This window comes from Vipera ursinii (assembly GCF_947247035.1).
Source record: "Vipera ursinii genome assembly, chromosome: 2".
NCBI lineage: Eukaryota > Metazoa > Chordata > Lepidosauria > Squamata > Viperidae > Vipera > Vipera ursinii.
This window is the reverse complement of record NC_139513.1, coordinates 180,421,245-180,435,107: the sequence shown is the minus strand read 5'-3', so window position 1 is coordinate 180,435,107 and position 13,863 is coordinate 180,421,245. Positions and strand designations below refer to the sequence as shown.

Here is a 13,863-nt window from a genome sequence, read left to right as displayed (position 1 = left end):
CGCTGATGTTTTGACATTTCTATTAACATTTTTCATACTAAATCATTCTTGAACTCCAGGTTCATGCAGTGGCTGCAACTAGGCTGCATAAATCCAGTTTACTATGTTACAGTCAAGCGTAAATTCAGTATTATCTAGAGCAGGCGTGTCCAATTTGCAGTCCATAGGCCACATGTGACCTTGGATAGTTAATAACGTGGCCCTACAATATAATAAAAAATATAAAAAATAAAGGAAGTTTGTTATTTATATACTATTGACTATATTATATATTTTATATGCTACCCAAAACAATTCCTTTTTACTCAAGGCAAGTCAAAAATTTGGAAAATCATATCTAGATGCTACTTCATTGATATGTACACTGTTCTCTCAGGGGAGACTGGGAGAAATAAAACTGGATAGATACCCAGACTTTACAAGCATCACCTTAGTACACATTCTTAGCTCCACTTAGCTCCAAATATATAGTATCACCATCTGCTGTCTGTGTTCAAGTGCATTAACGGGCTTTAATGTGATTTGTGTTATTGGGATTTGATTAAACCTACCAGGTATTTAATCCAAAAACTAGTCTGTGCCAATCTCATCTTCTATTATATTATGAAATGCTTGTAGTGGAGTTACAGGGAGTATGCAGTCAGAAGAACGGTATTACAAGAAAACCACTTAGTTCTTGAACATCTCTGTGCAGAGATGTTTAGCTTTAATAAATAGCTTTAATAAATCCAACAATGGTATACAATATTCCCTAACAATTCCTTAAAAGCTAGTTCCTGGTGTACCAATAGCTGATTGTGATAAATTATATTACCATGCAAATAATAATTTTGGGAAGAAACAACTTGTGTCTGCACAAGTCACTATGATGAAATAATCAATGCATCTAGAACTGGCTAAAAATAAGCAGAGTTTTTTGAGAGTTTTTATGAAGTTTGACAATGTGTTTATTTTACACAAATATTGTATGTTTGAATACCTGTAATGACAATTATGCAACCTATCTGATATACCTTGCCTATTTTGCAAGAAATATATAATAGGTTTTAATTAAAAGAAATAATGTTGAAAGAAAATCTTTACATCTTCTACAAGCTTAAAGTTAGAAGACTAGATTTAGGGATAGGAAGAAGAAATAAACTATTTTAATGGCAATTTGCAGGCATCTATATTCATTATAGTACTGTATGTAATAAAAAAGATGCTAAACAAATTTACAAAACAAAATGTTTAATATTTCAGTTATATTTTCTGTGAAAAGTACAGCAATATATGAAATAAAATATAAGAAAGCAAAAATTAAGCTAAATGTACTTGGGCAGTTTAAAAATACATGGCTTCTTAGAACAAATTTCAAAGTAAATTGCTCATTATATAGTACATAATTTTGAACTTTTGATTATTACGGCTCCTTTCTTGTCATGTATTGATTTATTTTATATTTCATGCTAATTTTATTGTTTTGCATGATTTTGACCATTTTCATTACAAAAACAAAGCTATTGTCAAATTTTCCTTCCCAGTTATAACAATCTTTTCCTAGAATACACTTTTCTTACCTGGATTTACTATTTACTAATTGTGCTTGGTGTCATTATTAAATTGTCTTGGGGATGTGGAGTGGCAGTGAAGTATATTTTAGAAAATAAATAGATTTTCCCATAAACATTAGTATATAATATGAAAACCCTTCCTGGGATCATTGAGACCTTTAAGGTGACCTTTTTAAGTGGTCAATAATTGCATTAAAAATGTCATTACAAGAAAAATAAAAACTTTTGGAGCACATGGTTAATAACTAAACTGGATCAAATGTAGCTTCATTAGATCAATTACATTAACCACTGTCTATACAATTTACTTGGTCTGTATTAGCAAGCAAGAATTGCTAATCGAATGTTTAAATAGTCCTGGGTCCAATAGGATTGATGGTTTTCTTAACTGGTCTCAGTCTTAACAGATCTCACTCTGATTTATTATGCTATATTCCTAAACTATATTTATTATAACCTGTGGCTAATTTATCACTTTAAATGGCAAAAGAAACACTCGAAAACCAGAAGATACAAGAGAGGTGTCTAATTTTGCCCAAGCTATAGTTACAGTATATGGCACAGCTAGGGGTAGCAGATATTCTAAACTTGCAGATGCTGCTCTACCTTGACAAAAGTCAAGTTGGTACATTACATTCTGTCTTATTGAATGACAGGCTTGCCAAATCATGCATCTGTCTGTTTATTAGTCTTCTTCAGGAGTTTTCTCAGGTTAGATGACATGAAGTAAGGCTTCTCAGTAGAGCCATCATTACGCTCCAGGTCTTCCACTGCAAAGAAACACAAATCCCCCCAAGCAAAGGGTTGTGAAAAGATCATTTCAGAACTAGGACAAGGAAGATAGACTAAACATGCAAATACACATAGGAGTAATCCTGGCTTATGGAAATTAAGGGAAACCTGACCACTTCTTGCAGTAGAGATTAGATCTCACTACGAGCACTGTACATATGTACTGTACATATGACAGACATTCATAATTAGAATGAAAATGATTCTGATTTGAGAATTTTCCTGTTCTGCTATTCAACAGAAAGGATGTTAGAATTTTCTATCCAAAAAGATCTGGTTAGGGACTTTTTAAAACCCTATTTTAAAGTAAGGGATAAATCTTGCCATTTTCAAAGATTCCAGGCACATCCATGAAATCTGAGGTCTTTTTTTTTCTCTCCCAAGGAATACAAAGAAACTGAATAATAGCTTCCTTGTTCAGAAACTGTTATTAGCAAAGCAAAAGTGGAGTTATGTGAAGTTTTCATATTCATTATTCACATTTGAAAATTATTCTTTACCTCTTTTCCGAAATTAAACTTCACTAGTTAAAAAATTCCTACTCATAAGTAGGAAAACAAGTGCACTATGCAAATAGCAGATAAGAATTTGGCCTTTTTGTTTCAGCATTCCTCCTTTGATGCCTTTTGTTGACTGCATCTCTATATAATATACAGAAACAGAAAGACAGAAGAAGCCTCTCCAAGGACTTCCTACCCTGGAGAGGTTTGCTAATAGTTTAAGCCAGCAACAAAGCACTTGTACAGAAGCAAGAGATTTCTAAAGAGCTGAAACTAATCTGAAAGAGAAATGATGCTCATTTTGGTTATCTTCATCCCACTATTTACTTCTGTTTGCATACAACAGGGGTCTTCAAACATGGCCCTTTTATGACTTGTGGACTTCAACTTCCAGAATTCCTCAGCCAGGCATGCTGAAGTCCACAAGTCATAAAAGGGCCATGTTTGAAGACCCCTGGCATACAGCTACACTTGCAGTTATATACTAATTCAAAATCTGTTCCAACCAAAGGAAAGTATACTATTAAGTAAGCAAACCTTTGTCAAAGTATTTTATTTATATTCAAGCAGCTGCTTTCTTAAGCATCAACATATTGCTATATTGGGCTATCTTTCTTATAGATGGCTGCACATGGAATATAGGGATATTTGTAATCTGGAAAGGTCCAATATTTGAAAACATTTTTATTGTAATTGAAATTGTTAATGTATTGCTGTTGATATTAATTTTACTTCATTTTGAATTGTTGTGGTGTTATTCTTTGTGCACTTGATAGGATATCTGTGCCAAAAGCAACCATAGTTAAGACAGCAATAGCAGAATCATACTGAGGCATTTTTTTCAACTTTAAATACATTCACCCTTCAATTTCAAGTCCTTCTTTGGTATTGGAAAATCTGCTGGACAGAAACAGATTACAGTATATGCCACCAATAACTACTTGCTTGATGCAAGTCAAGAGCACCATCATTTCTCAGAATATCAAGAATTGCCCATGAAGTTACAGCATCTACACACAGAAGATTTGCAGTGGGACACCTGCACCCATCTTTCCCATTTGGTGCATTGCCCCTATTCTTGACTTTCAGCACTTTTGGAAGATTTTAGGCTTCCCTTCAGGAGGATTTCACTCAAGGCACAGGACATGTAATAAGGCCGCTCAGGAGTTCCATCGTTCCTTTCCAGATCTTCGCCTTTTGGAATCCCAAACAAGACAGAGAAAGCATCCATAAAAGAATGTACAAGAGAAGCAAAGCAAAGCAAAAAATAAACAAGGCAAAGAGATACAAAGCAAAAGGGGAGAGAAAAAAAAGGAAATGTTGAAGTTAGTTGCAATTAAGATTCCTCCACTAAGGAAAGAACAAAATAGCTTAGACAGTAGCCTATTTCAATGCTATTTTATAGCACAATCTTGCAGGTATAGCAGAAAGGAATTGCTATGAATTAATGGATGTAGAAAGGATGAAAAGTTACTGGTTGCAAAATCACAAAAGAAATTAACTTTTCATCATGCTACAATGGAACTAAGACTACACTGCAATAGGAAAAAAGTCTGCTTTAAAATTGAATATACATTCTAGCCAATGAAGATGTATCCACTTCACATTAATTTGGTATTTTCTGTTGCTAGTGGTTTTCAGACCAAAACCATCCAGCAAATTCTTGTGATCTTCTAAAAGCTTATAATTCATTCACTGGCAAGCTAAGCAGAGGGCAAGTAGGCTTAAGTACTGTGTTTCTGATCTATTCTTGGACTTTGATAACAAATTAATTCAACATGGAATATTTTCAGAATTTTTGAGTGAATTTTAAATGAAAGTTTTTTCTCCCTAGGGTTTGCTCAAAAAGAAAAGAACATTTCTGGAACAGCAAAAGTATATGCAGTGTTTTAATTTTTAAAACTTACAGATACAAAATTGCTGTTATTTTACAAAACTTGTATAACTTGGTTTGCTTGTACAACAAACTAAATTGAAAAATATGGTTTATGCAGACAATATTTGTAAATTATTTATTGTATTGAATTAAATGTTTTTAAATTTTGTTATATTTGCTGAAATATAATGATTGGTACTTGGATTTACTGTACAGTAATTGCTAGTGACTGAAAAAATTCTACAGGAAAGGATTAAGTCCATTACTTCTAAGTTGACAGTGGGACTTAAGATTCTTCCAGTATCTTTCAGGAAACCCCCTCCCTTCAACTGTACACACTGACTTCAGCTAAGTGTAATTCAATTTCTTTACTGAATACTTCACTGTAAAACAAGAACTACCACTAGTAAAACATGACACTGGAAAAAACAATATATAATGGTTGCTCACTCATCTCCAACAGGGCAAAGAACCATATCATCTTTGTGAATTATTAATCAGGCTAGATTCCTATTACTTTCCCCCTCTGTCTTTCAACCATCCTGGTGAGCTATAGCCTGGTATTGGCACACCAATCAGTTGATTGCTGGCAGCCATGTTTGCTTTGATGCACTCCTTGATTTTTTTTTCTTTTTCCTCCTTAGCTTTCAAAATTAGGTCAACAGAAAAAGCCCCTGCCTCTTCCAAGATGTTACTGCTCTAAAATTATGTCTTAGAAGACAAAGCATGAGATAGGTATCTTCAGAAGTCACCTGGAAAAAAAAGGGGGTTCTTCTATTAAAATAGGAAGAAGTCTTAAGCCCTTACTGAAGAGGCAGAGTTAGTCTTTTGTGTGATTGACTACATTTTCAATAACAGCATACCATCAATACTGTAATTAAGCAAATCATGTATTCTGTTCTTTTTTTTTACTCAATCAGAGAAAGTCCTAATTTTCATGGGGGAACAGGGAGGAAATGAAAAGAGGAGAGTCAAGGCTCAGGATACAGATTTGGCTACAGGAAATTGCGAATCATTCTCATTTTCCAAATCTGAATCACTATCAGCAATTTCTAGTTCTTTATTTATGACCATTTTGAATCTTAAAATTTAACTATATTGAGGCAAACATCTCTACCCTTTTACATACTAGTTTACTTTATTTCTTTAATGTATTTCCAAACAGACTGATTTTTTTCCACATCTTAATCATTTTATGTTGTTTGAAATGAAAATATTACATTTATCATCCTCCTTTCTATTAAAAAGAAACCATGGAAGAAAAAACTTACATTTTTCTAGGCTTGAAAAAGCTAAACTTGATCCACTTATATTAAAAGCTTAATATTATTTTTATACTTTTAGTCAATTTGTAAGTTACTCCTTACTCCAGAACTGCCAGAGTTAAAATATGGAGATGAAAACTATGCCACAAATACCCAAAAGTTTTCCTTAACAAGAGGTCAAGAGAAAGCTTATGTTCGGAAACTTCCCACAGGATGACATACTGAATCTGCTGATGATCAGCTGATTTTTCTGCCAAATTCCCCATCCAAGTGTAAAAAAATATTTCATTATCTGACGAAACTAAATGTTGACACAATTTGCCTTTAAGAAACACACATCAAGAAACAAAATAAGAAATACCTAATAAATAAATGATTAGGGGAAGAATTTATATCTGCTGGTTCAAAAAAGACTAATGGAGTTGTTTTATATATAAAACCTCAACTTAAACCCATTTGTGGTAGTGGAAATTGAACTTAATGGAATAAAATCAATAGTGGTTGGCGTGAATATCTAATGAATCAACTGCTACCCTTTTTGTATGAAAATTGGGTTATGTTGGGGGACTGGAATGAACTGACTATATACCAGCTATGGACAGAACATCTACTTAGGGGATTAAACTCTCCCAGGGTAAACTACCAAAGACCTTTTTTAAATTTTTTTTTTATTTTAATCCCATTTATATCCCGTCCTTCTCCGAAGACTCAGGGCGGCTTACAATTTAAGCACAAACCAATGTGCTTAGCAATAGCCTTCATTCTATGTATATGCCTGCTTATTAGGGCTTTCGCCCCCCCCAAGCGGCATTATTACAAAGTCAGATTATTGCCCCCAACAATCTGGGTCCTCATTTTACCTACCTCGGAAGGATGGAAGGCTGAGTCAACCTTGAGCCTGGTGGGATGCGAACCTGCACTAATTGCAGGCAGCTGGTGTTACTTAAGGAGGCATTAGCCCACTGCTCCACCAAGGCTCTTATTTTTGAGATGATGGGCAACTTAGTACTAACAGACTTATGGAGACATAAAAATGACTTTGCTAGAGAGTACACTTTTTTTGAACAATTTTTTATTAGTGTTTATAGGGTTAAGGAGGGGGGTAAGGGGATGGGAATTTGGGTTAGGGTACAGGAAAGGTTGGGGCTGAGGGTTGGGGTTTCCCCCAATAACATTCAATATCTGGCAAACAGCATATTGTCTGGGTAAATATATATAAATAAAAGTAATAAATCTAATAATGGATAACAATGATAGGTATAATAAATTATCATAATTCCTTTCTCTCTAACTCGCTTATCTAGCCATTGATAGAATTTATTCCAAGTTCTATAGTAAACTGAATGCTCTTTCTCTTCAATCTCTAAAGTTAATCTATTCATTTCTGCACAATCCAATATTTTTTGATTAATACTTCTTCAGTCGGTAACTTTTCATTTTTTCAATATTGGGCATACATAATTTTCGCTGCTGTAAATACATGTAACATTAAGTATCCGCTCTCCTTGTCATAGTTGGGGCCTATCATTCCTAAGAGAAACAATTCTGGTTTAAATTCTATTTGTTTTTTAATCATCTTCTCCAACCACAAATGTATCTTAAGCCAAAACCTTTCTGCTTTAGGACATGACCACCAGATATGGTAATAAGTACCCTGTCTTTGGTTACACTTCCAACACACATTTGAAGTATTTTTAAACATTTTGGCTAGTCCCACTGGTGTCATGTGCCATCTATAAAACATTTTATATAAATTTTCTTTATATGGTAAAGCTTTGGTTAATCTAATATTTCTATCCCATAACTTTTCCCATTCTTCAAGCTCTATAGTATGTCCAATGTTTTTTGCCCATATTATTGTTTCTTTAACTTGTTCCTCCTCCATCTTTAAGTTAAGCAGAAATCTATAAAGTTTTTTAATCAGCTTTTCATCTGTTTTTAGCAATGTAAGATCAAGTTCTGTCTGTTCCTTATAGAGCCCCATTGTTTTCACCTCTTTTTTCATATCTTGACTGGATTTGTAGGTATGGTCACCATGACAGGTCAATACCTTGTTGTTGTAAGTCTTGTCTAGATTTCAATCTCCCTTCATTGTGCAGTAAGTCTTTATATGTTACAAGTTTATCATAGTTAATTAAATTTGGGTAAGCAAAGGCTTCCATTGTTGAAAACCATTCAGATATCTTAATATAAATTTTTTCTTTTATTTTTTCCCATTCTAAGAGAAGTGCATTTCTTATAGCATGGTTCTGGAAATATCCATGCGCTATATTCTTCCTATACCACAGAAAGGCATGCCAGCCAATCTGCAGGTCATGCCACCCTAGGTATAGTAGTCTTTTGTCTATAAGTGTTATCCATTGTTTAATCCACATTGAAATAGCTGCTTGGTAATATAACTTCCAGTCTGGAAGTCCAAATCCTCCCCTTTCTAGAGGAAAGTGAAATTTCTGTAGAAATTTCACTTTAACTCGTGCTTTTTTCCCTTGCCAAATAAATTTCAATATTATAGTATTCAGTTCATCAAAGAAGGCTTTTTCTAATTTTACCGGAATAGTTTGAAATAAAAAAGTATTTTCGGTAAGATATTCATTTTAATTGTAGCTATTCTCCCCAGTATTGACAGTTGGAGATTTTCCCACTTTTCTAAGTCCAGTTTTATTTGTTTTAATAATTTTGTATAGTTGTCTTCTTTTACTGTTATACATCTTGCTGTTAAGTAAATTCCCAAATACTTAACTTTTTTAACTATTTGAATATTTGTTTTTCTTGCAAGTTGCATTTTCTGTTTTTCTGTTAAGTTCTTTGTCAAAACTGTAGTCTTTTCTCTATTATCAGGCCTGTGACCTCACCATATTGTTCTATTGTGGCCAACAGTTTTGTGCTTGTTTCCAGAGGTTCTTCTAATATAAAGACCAAGTCATCCGTGAATGCCTGCAATTTATATTTTACACCCTTTATCTCCAGTCCTTTAATCTCAGTCTTTTCTAATATTTCTGTTCAATACTTCCAAAGTTAATATAAATAGCAATGGGGATAAAGGTCATCCTTGTCTTGCACCTTTTTTAATATTAAAGTTTTCAGTGTAGTCTCCATTTACAATTATTCTAGCAATCTGTTTATCATAAATTTCATGAATTTGCATTCATAAAGTTTTCTCTAAAATCCATTTCCACAAGTTGGTGAAACATAAATTGCCAATTTAAGTTATCAAACGCCTTTTGTGCATCAAGAAATATCAAAGATGGTTTCTGGTTCGCGCGCGTGTGGTGCAGTCTGTCTCCTGCTGTCCATTTCTTTCTTGTTCTGAGGACCCTGAAAAGGGTCAAAAATCACCCTGGAGGGGCGATCACCATGAGGAGGACTTCCCTGTGATTGCAGAAGGGCGGCAGCCCTCTGCTGGAATCCGGGATCATCTCCTTTTGGCCCAAAGAAGAAGAGACCGGCCATAAAGATGGCCAATCACTAAGCCGCTCCCTACCGAAAGCCAAAAATACCACCTAGCACTATGAAGCAATCTGGAGGACCTGGGTGAGCTTTTACCTTTCATATTCCCTTAATAATCTTCCTGTGGGACTTTCCTGAAAATTTCCTTCCCCCCTTCCTTCTTATACCTTGACTGAATCTGCAGGTAGGCCCACCACTCCAGTTGAAGCCCTTGCTGAGCCAGATCTTGTCACATTTTGAGTTCTCCCCCGCTATGTAAAACTTCTTTGTAAGTTGGTCTTCTTCCCTTCTTGAGTAGGGTCGGATGGGTCAAGGCTTCCAAGGTTGATAACCAACATGGAATTTGCACATAGTACTTAGCCCTTGTCTTATCCCAATTCCAAATCAGTATATCCCTTATGTAATGACGAGTAAACTGTTTTCTTGGAGGAGTACCTTCCCGCCAAAGAGCAGCATGCCATCCCTGCAACAAATCAAATCCTTCCAAACTCAACAATCGATTATTCCTTAAACTTATCCATTCTTTACCCCAAACTAAAAGGGCAGCCTGATAATAAAGTTCCCAATTTGGCAGGGCAAGGCCCCCTCTTTCCTTAATTTCTTGCATCATTTTTCCCCCAATTCTGGGCCATTTCCCCTGCCATATGAATCTAGAAACTACACCCTCTAACTCTTAAAAATTTCATCGAAAGTTTAACCGGTGCTGTCTGGAAAAGAAAATTCCATTTCGGCAAAATATAAGATTTCACCATGGCTACCCTTCCTAATAATGACAACTGTATCCTACCCCATTTTCCCAAGTCCATTTTTGTTTGTATCAGTAATTTAGAATAATTATCCTCCCTAATACTTGAACATCTTCCCATCAACCAAATTCCTAAATATTTCACCTTCTTCACAATTTTAAACCGTCTTATCTTTATTTACTTGTAGACCGGCCACATTTCTAAATTCCTCAATCCTTTTTAGTAATTCCATGCTGGATTCCAGAGGGTTTTCCAAAACAAAAACCACATAATCTGCAAACGCCTGCAGTTTGTAAATTTGGTCTCTTATCTGAAGCCTGGTAATCTCCTCATCTTTCCTTATTATTCTCAATGGGGGTTCTAAGGTTAAAATAAATAAAAGTGGGGAGAGTGGACAACCCTGCCTAGTGCCCTTACAGATATAAAATTTGTCAGTTAAATTCCCATTTATCAACAATCTTGCTTCCTGCTTAGTATAGATTGCTTTAATCATATTACAGAATTTAGCCCCAAACTCCATGTGTTCCAACTGACACATTAGGAAATCCCAATTTACCCTATTGAATGCTTTTTGAGCATCGATAAATATTAAAGCTAATTGTTTATCTGGTCGGCTTTCATAATACTCCAGAACATTTAATATAATTCTGAGATTATCCTTTATTTGTCTAGTGGGGAGGAACCCATTCTGGTCTGTATGTATGAATTGGTTTAAATAAAATTTAAATTTATCAGCAATTATTGTCGCAAATATTTTATAATCTGAATTAAGAAGGGATATTGGCCTATAATTTTTAATATGCTTCGAGGGGGAATCATCCTTAGAGATCAAACTAATATGTGCCTCCAACCAAGTTTGCAGGACTATAGCCTTATCCAAAATTTCATTAAATAGATCTTTCACATGTTTTCCAAGCGCTTCCACTAATACCTTATACAATTCTGCAGGAATTCCGTCAGTGCCTGGGGTTTTTTGACATGTCTGTTGTCTTATCGCTTTTTCAATTTCTGCTATTGTTATTTCCTGATCTAAGGCCTCTTTCTCATTAGGAAGTAACTTAGGAAGGTCTGACTCTGTCAGTTATTGTTTAATCCTCTCCTCAGCAACCTTTTCTTTCTGATATAATTCTGTAAAAAACTCAGTCACTATCTTTTCTTTCCCTTCTTTATTCCCTATCAGTGTCCCCCTCTTATCCTCTAACTGATCAATTCTTCTACTTTCCTTCTCTTTCCTTATTCTATAGCTAAGCCATCTCCCTGGCTTATTGGCATATTCAAAATAGTTTTGCCTCACCACCCTAATTTGACGTGCTATTTTCTCTTGATCCACAAGGTTAAGTTTATGCCTCCAAAAATCCACCTGCTCCTTCCCATACACTTTCTGTGGGTTAACCTGAAGAGCCTTCTCCGCCTTAGTAAGTTGCTCAGCAATTTCCCTCCTACTTTCCTCCTCCTTCCTACGTTTAACTGCCATCTGTTTTATTATCAAGCCTCTCAGATAAGCTTTAGCCGTGTCCCAAACTATTCGTAGGGGCATCCCTTCCATCCTATTTTCTAAAAAAAACACAGGCTCATCTCTTGTTTAATTTTTTGTACAAAAACTGTATCCTTTAGAGCCTCCAGGCTCATCATCCATCTACTCCTCACTCTACTCCCCCTTATCAACGTAATAGCCACCGGGTTGTGATCCGCCCATTCGTTCGTCAAAATCATGGCATCTTTCGCATAAGATATCAGCCCATCCGACAACCATACCATATCCAACCTAGACCACGAGTTATGCATGGGGGAATAGTAGGTATAACATTGAGAGGCCGGGTTAATCTCACGCCATATATCCCTCTGATATATTTTCTGGAAAAAAGTCTCCCTGGTTATTATTAGGTGCATATATGCCTACCAGTAACACTTTGCTTCCTACCATTTCTATCTCCAACATCAGGCTTCTCCCCTCCAGGTCCGCCCATAACTCTTTAGGACACAAGTACTCCTTAATATACATTGCTACACCTTTCTTTTTCTCCTCAGCAGACGCTACAAATAATTTCCCTAGTTTAAGATAATTCAACAGATTAGTTTGGCATTTATTAATATGAGTTTCCTGAAGCCATAATACATCGGCTCCACATTTCCTTAATCTAGTTAAGATATTTTTTCTCTTAACAGGAGCATTAAGACCATTAACATTGAGCATCAGAAAATTCACCCCTTGACACATCCTTACTTACATGGGGCCTTAGATTTGGTAGTCTGTCTAGTTACCCTCTTGTATTCTTTTCCCTTTCCCTCTCTGCCCCCTCCCCTCTGCTCTCCCTGGATTCATCTCCTCCCTCTGACTTCTACTCTCCACTTCTCCATCACTCTCCTGATCGCTAGGCCCACAAAAAATTTATAGAAATCTTGTGCATTTTGTAGACTCTCAATCTTTATCTTTCGGTCTTCCCACATCACCAGGAGCCCCTCTGGAAGCAGCCATTTATATGCCACACCTTTTTTCCTCAATTGCGAAGTAACAAATTGATAGTGTTGACGATGCTTTCGGACCCTTCTTGGTAGTTGCTTAAGAATTGTAACCGGACGGCCTTTATACTGAATTGGGTGGTCTCTAGCTCTATAGAGCACTTCATCTCTAAGTGCCTTTTTGGTAAACCTAACGTGCACTTCCCTAGGGAGGCTGTATCACCTGGCATAATTAGTATAAACTCGAAAGGCCTCATCAATATCACACCGAACCTCTTTTTTCTCTTTCCCCACCAGGTCTGCGATCATTTCTCCTACCACTTCTTCCAACTGTTCTTCTCTGTCTTCCATCACATTTTGGAAACGCAAAAAAAAGGCCGCTTTCTCCATCTCCAGGTATACCATATCATCTTCCAGCTTCTTGGATGTTTGCGTGCACCTGTGCTCCCATTTCTCCATCCGCTTCTCCATATTCTCAGAGTACTTTTCTACTGTTTTTGTTCGCTCTTCATGCGTATTCAGGGTCACCTGGACTACACCCAATTTTCCTTTAATTTCCTTCATCTCCTCTCTCATGTCCCCCAACTCAGCCCTCAGGCTGTCGAAATTCCTCTCCATTATGTCCTGCATATTTTGTAGCATTGTATAAATCCCTTGAATTGTAGCAGATTTTTCTGTCGCCAATAGGCTCTCCATCGACTTCCTAACCCCTGGTGGCATTGTAACCGGAGAGGCCACTGCTGTCAAGGCGGGGGGCTTCTTTAAGGTTTTAGTTGACGCTGTCATTAAAGACATTTCAGTGTGTCCCAAGAGGTTTCTCCATACTACTGTACACCAAAGGTTAACTTCTTCCCAGATACTTTATCACAAACTTGTCAGGGCCAGCACCTAAACTACCAATAACCCCGTACTTGCTTCTAATAAGTCTTCTGCCAGAACTTATCTAAACCCATTCTGTAAATAAATTTCACTTCCGCTCTTTAGGTAGAAAAAAAAAGAAAGACAAACTCACATCAATATCCATCAGTTTAAAGCAGGATTTCTATAAGTCCGTAAATCAGTACGCTAGCTTTTTCAGGGGAGAAGAAGCTTCCACCAATCATGTCATATTCGTAAACAAGTCCATTTAAGCCTCTAGTCAGCATTCGGATCCATGGCAGCAGAAGACAAAGGGGAAACAAAAAAAATTGTTGCCAAAACCACCCCCGATAACTGGCTGCCGCT

At 36.1% G+C, this 13,863-nt stretch overlaps 1 protein-coding gene across 4 annotated transcripts in view; it reads right to left on the bottom strand.

The window, feature by feature from the left end:
- Positions 1-984: 984 nt before the first annotated feature.
- The window catches only part of SLC44A2 (solute carrier family 44 member 2 (CTL2 blood group)), a 173,419-nt gene continuing 160,540 nt past the window's right edge, over positions 985-13,863 (bottom strand). For 2 of the 4 annotated variants that reach the window (XR_014491644.1, XR_014491645.1), the window contains 2 exons: positions 3,864-4,039; positions 985-2,323 (listed from right to left, as the gene is read on the bottom strand). Coding sequence is in view for 2 of the 4 variants with exons in the window: in XM_083355835.1 (XP_083211961.1) it covers positions 3,918-4,039 (122 nt within the window). In the remaining 2 variants the exon portion in view is untranslated. The remainder of the gene's footprint in view (positions 2,324-3,863; positions 4,040-13,863) is intronic. The other 2 variants (XM_083355835.1, XM_083355836.1) reach the window with 2 other exon arrangements.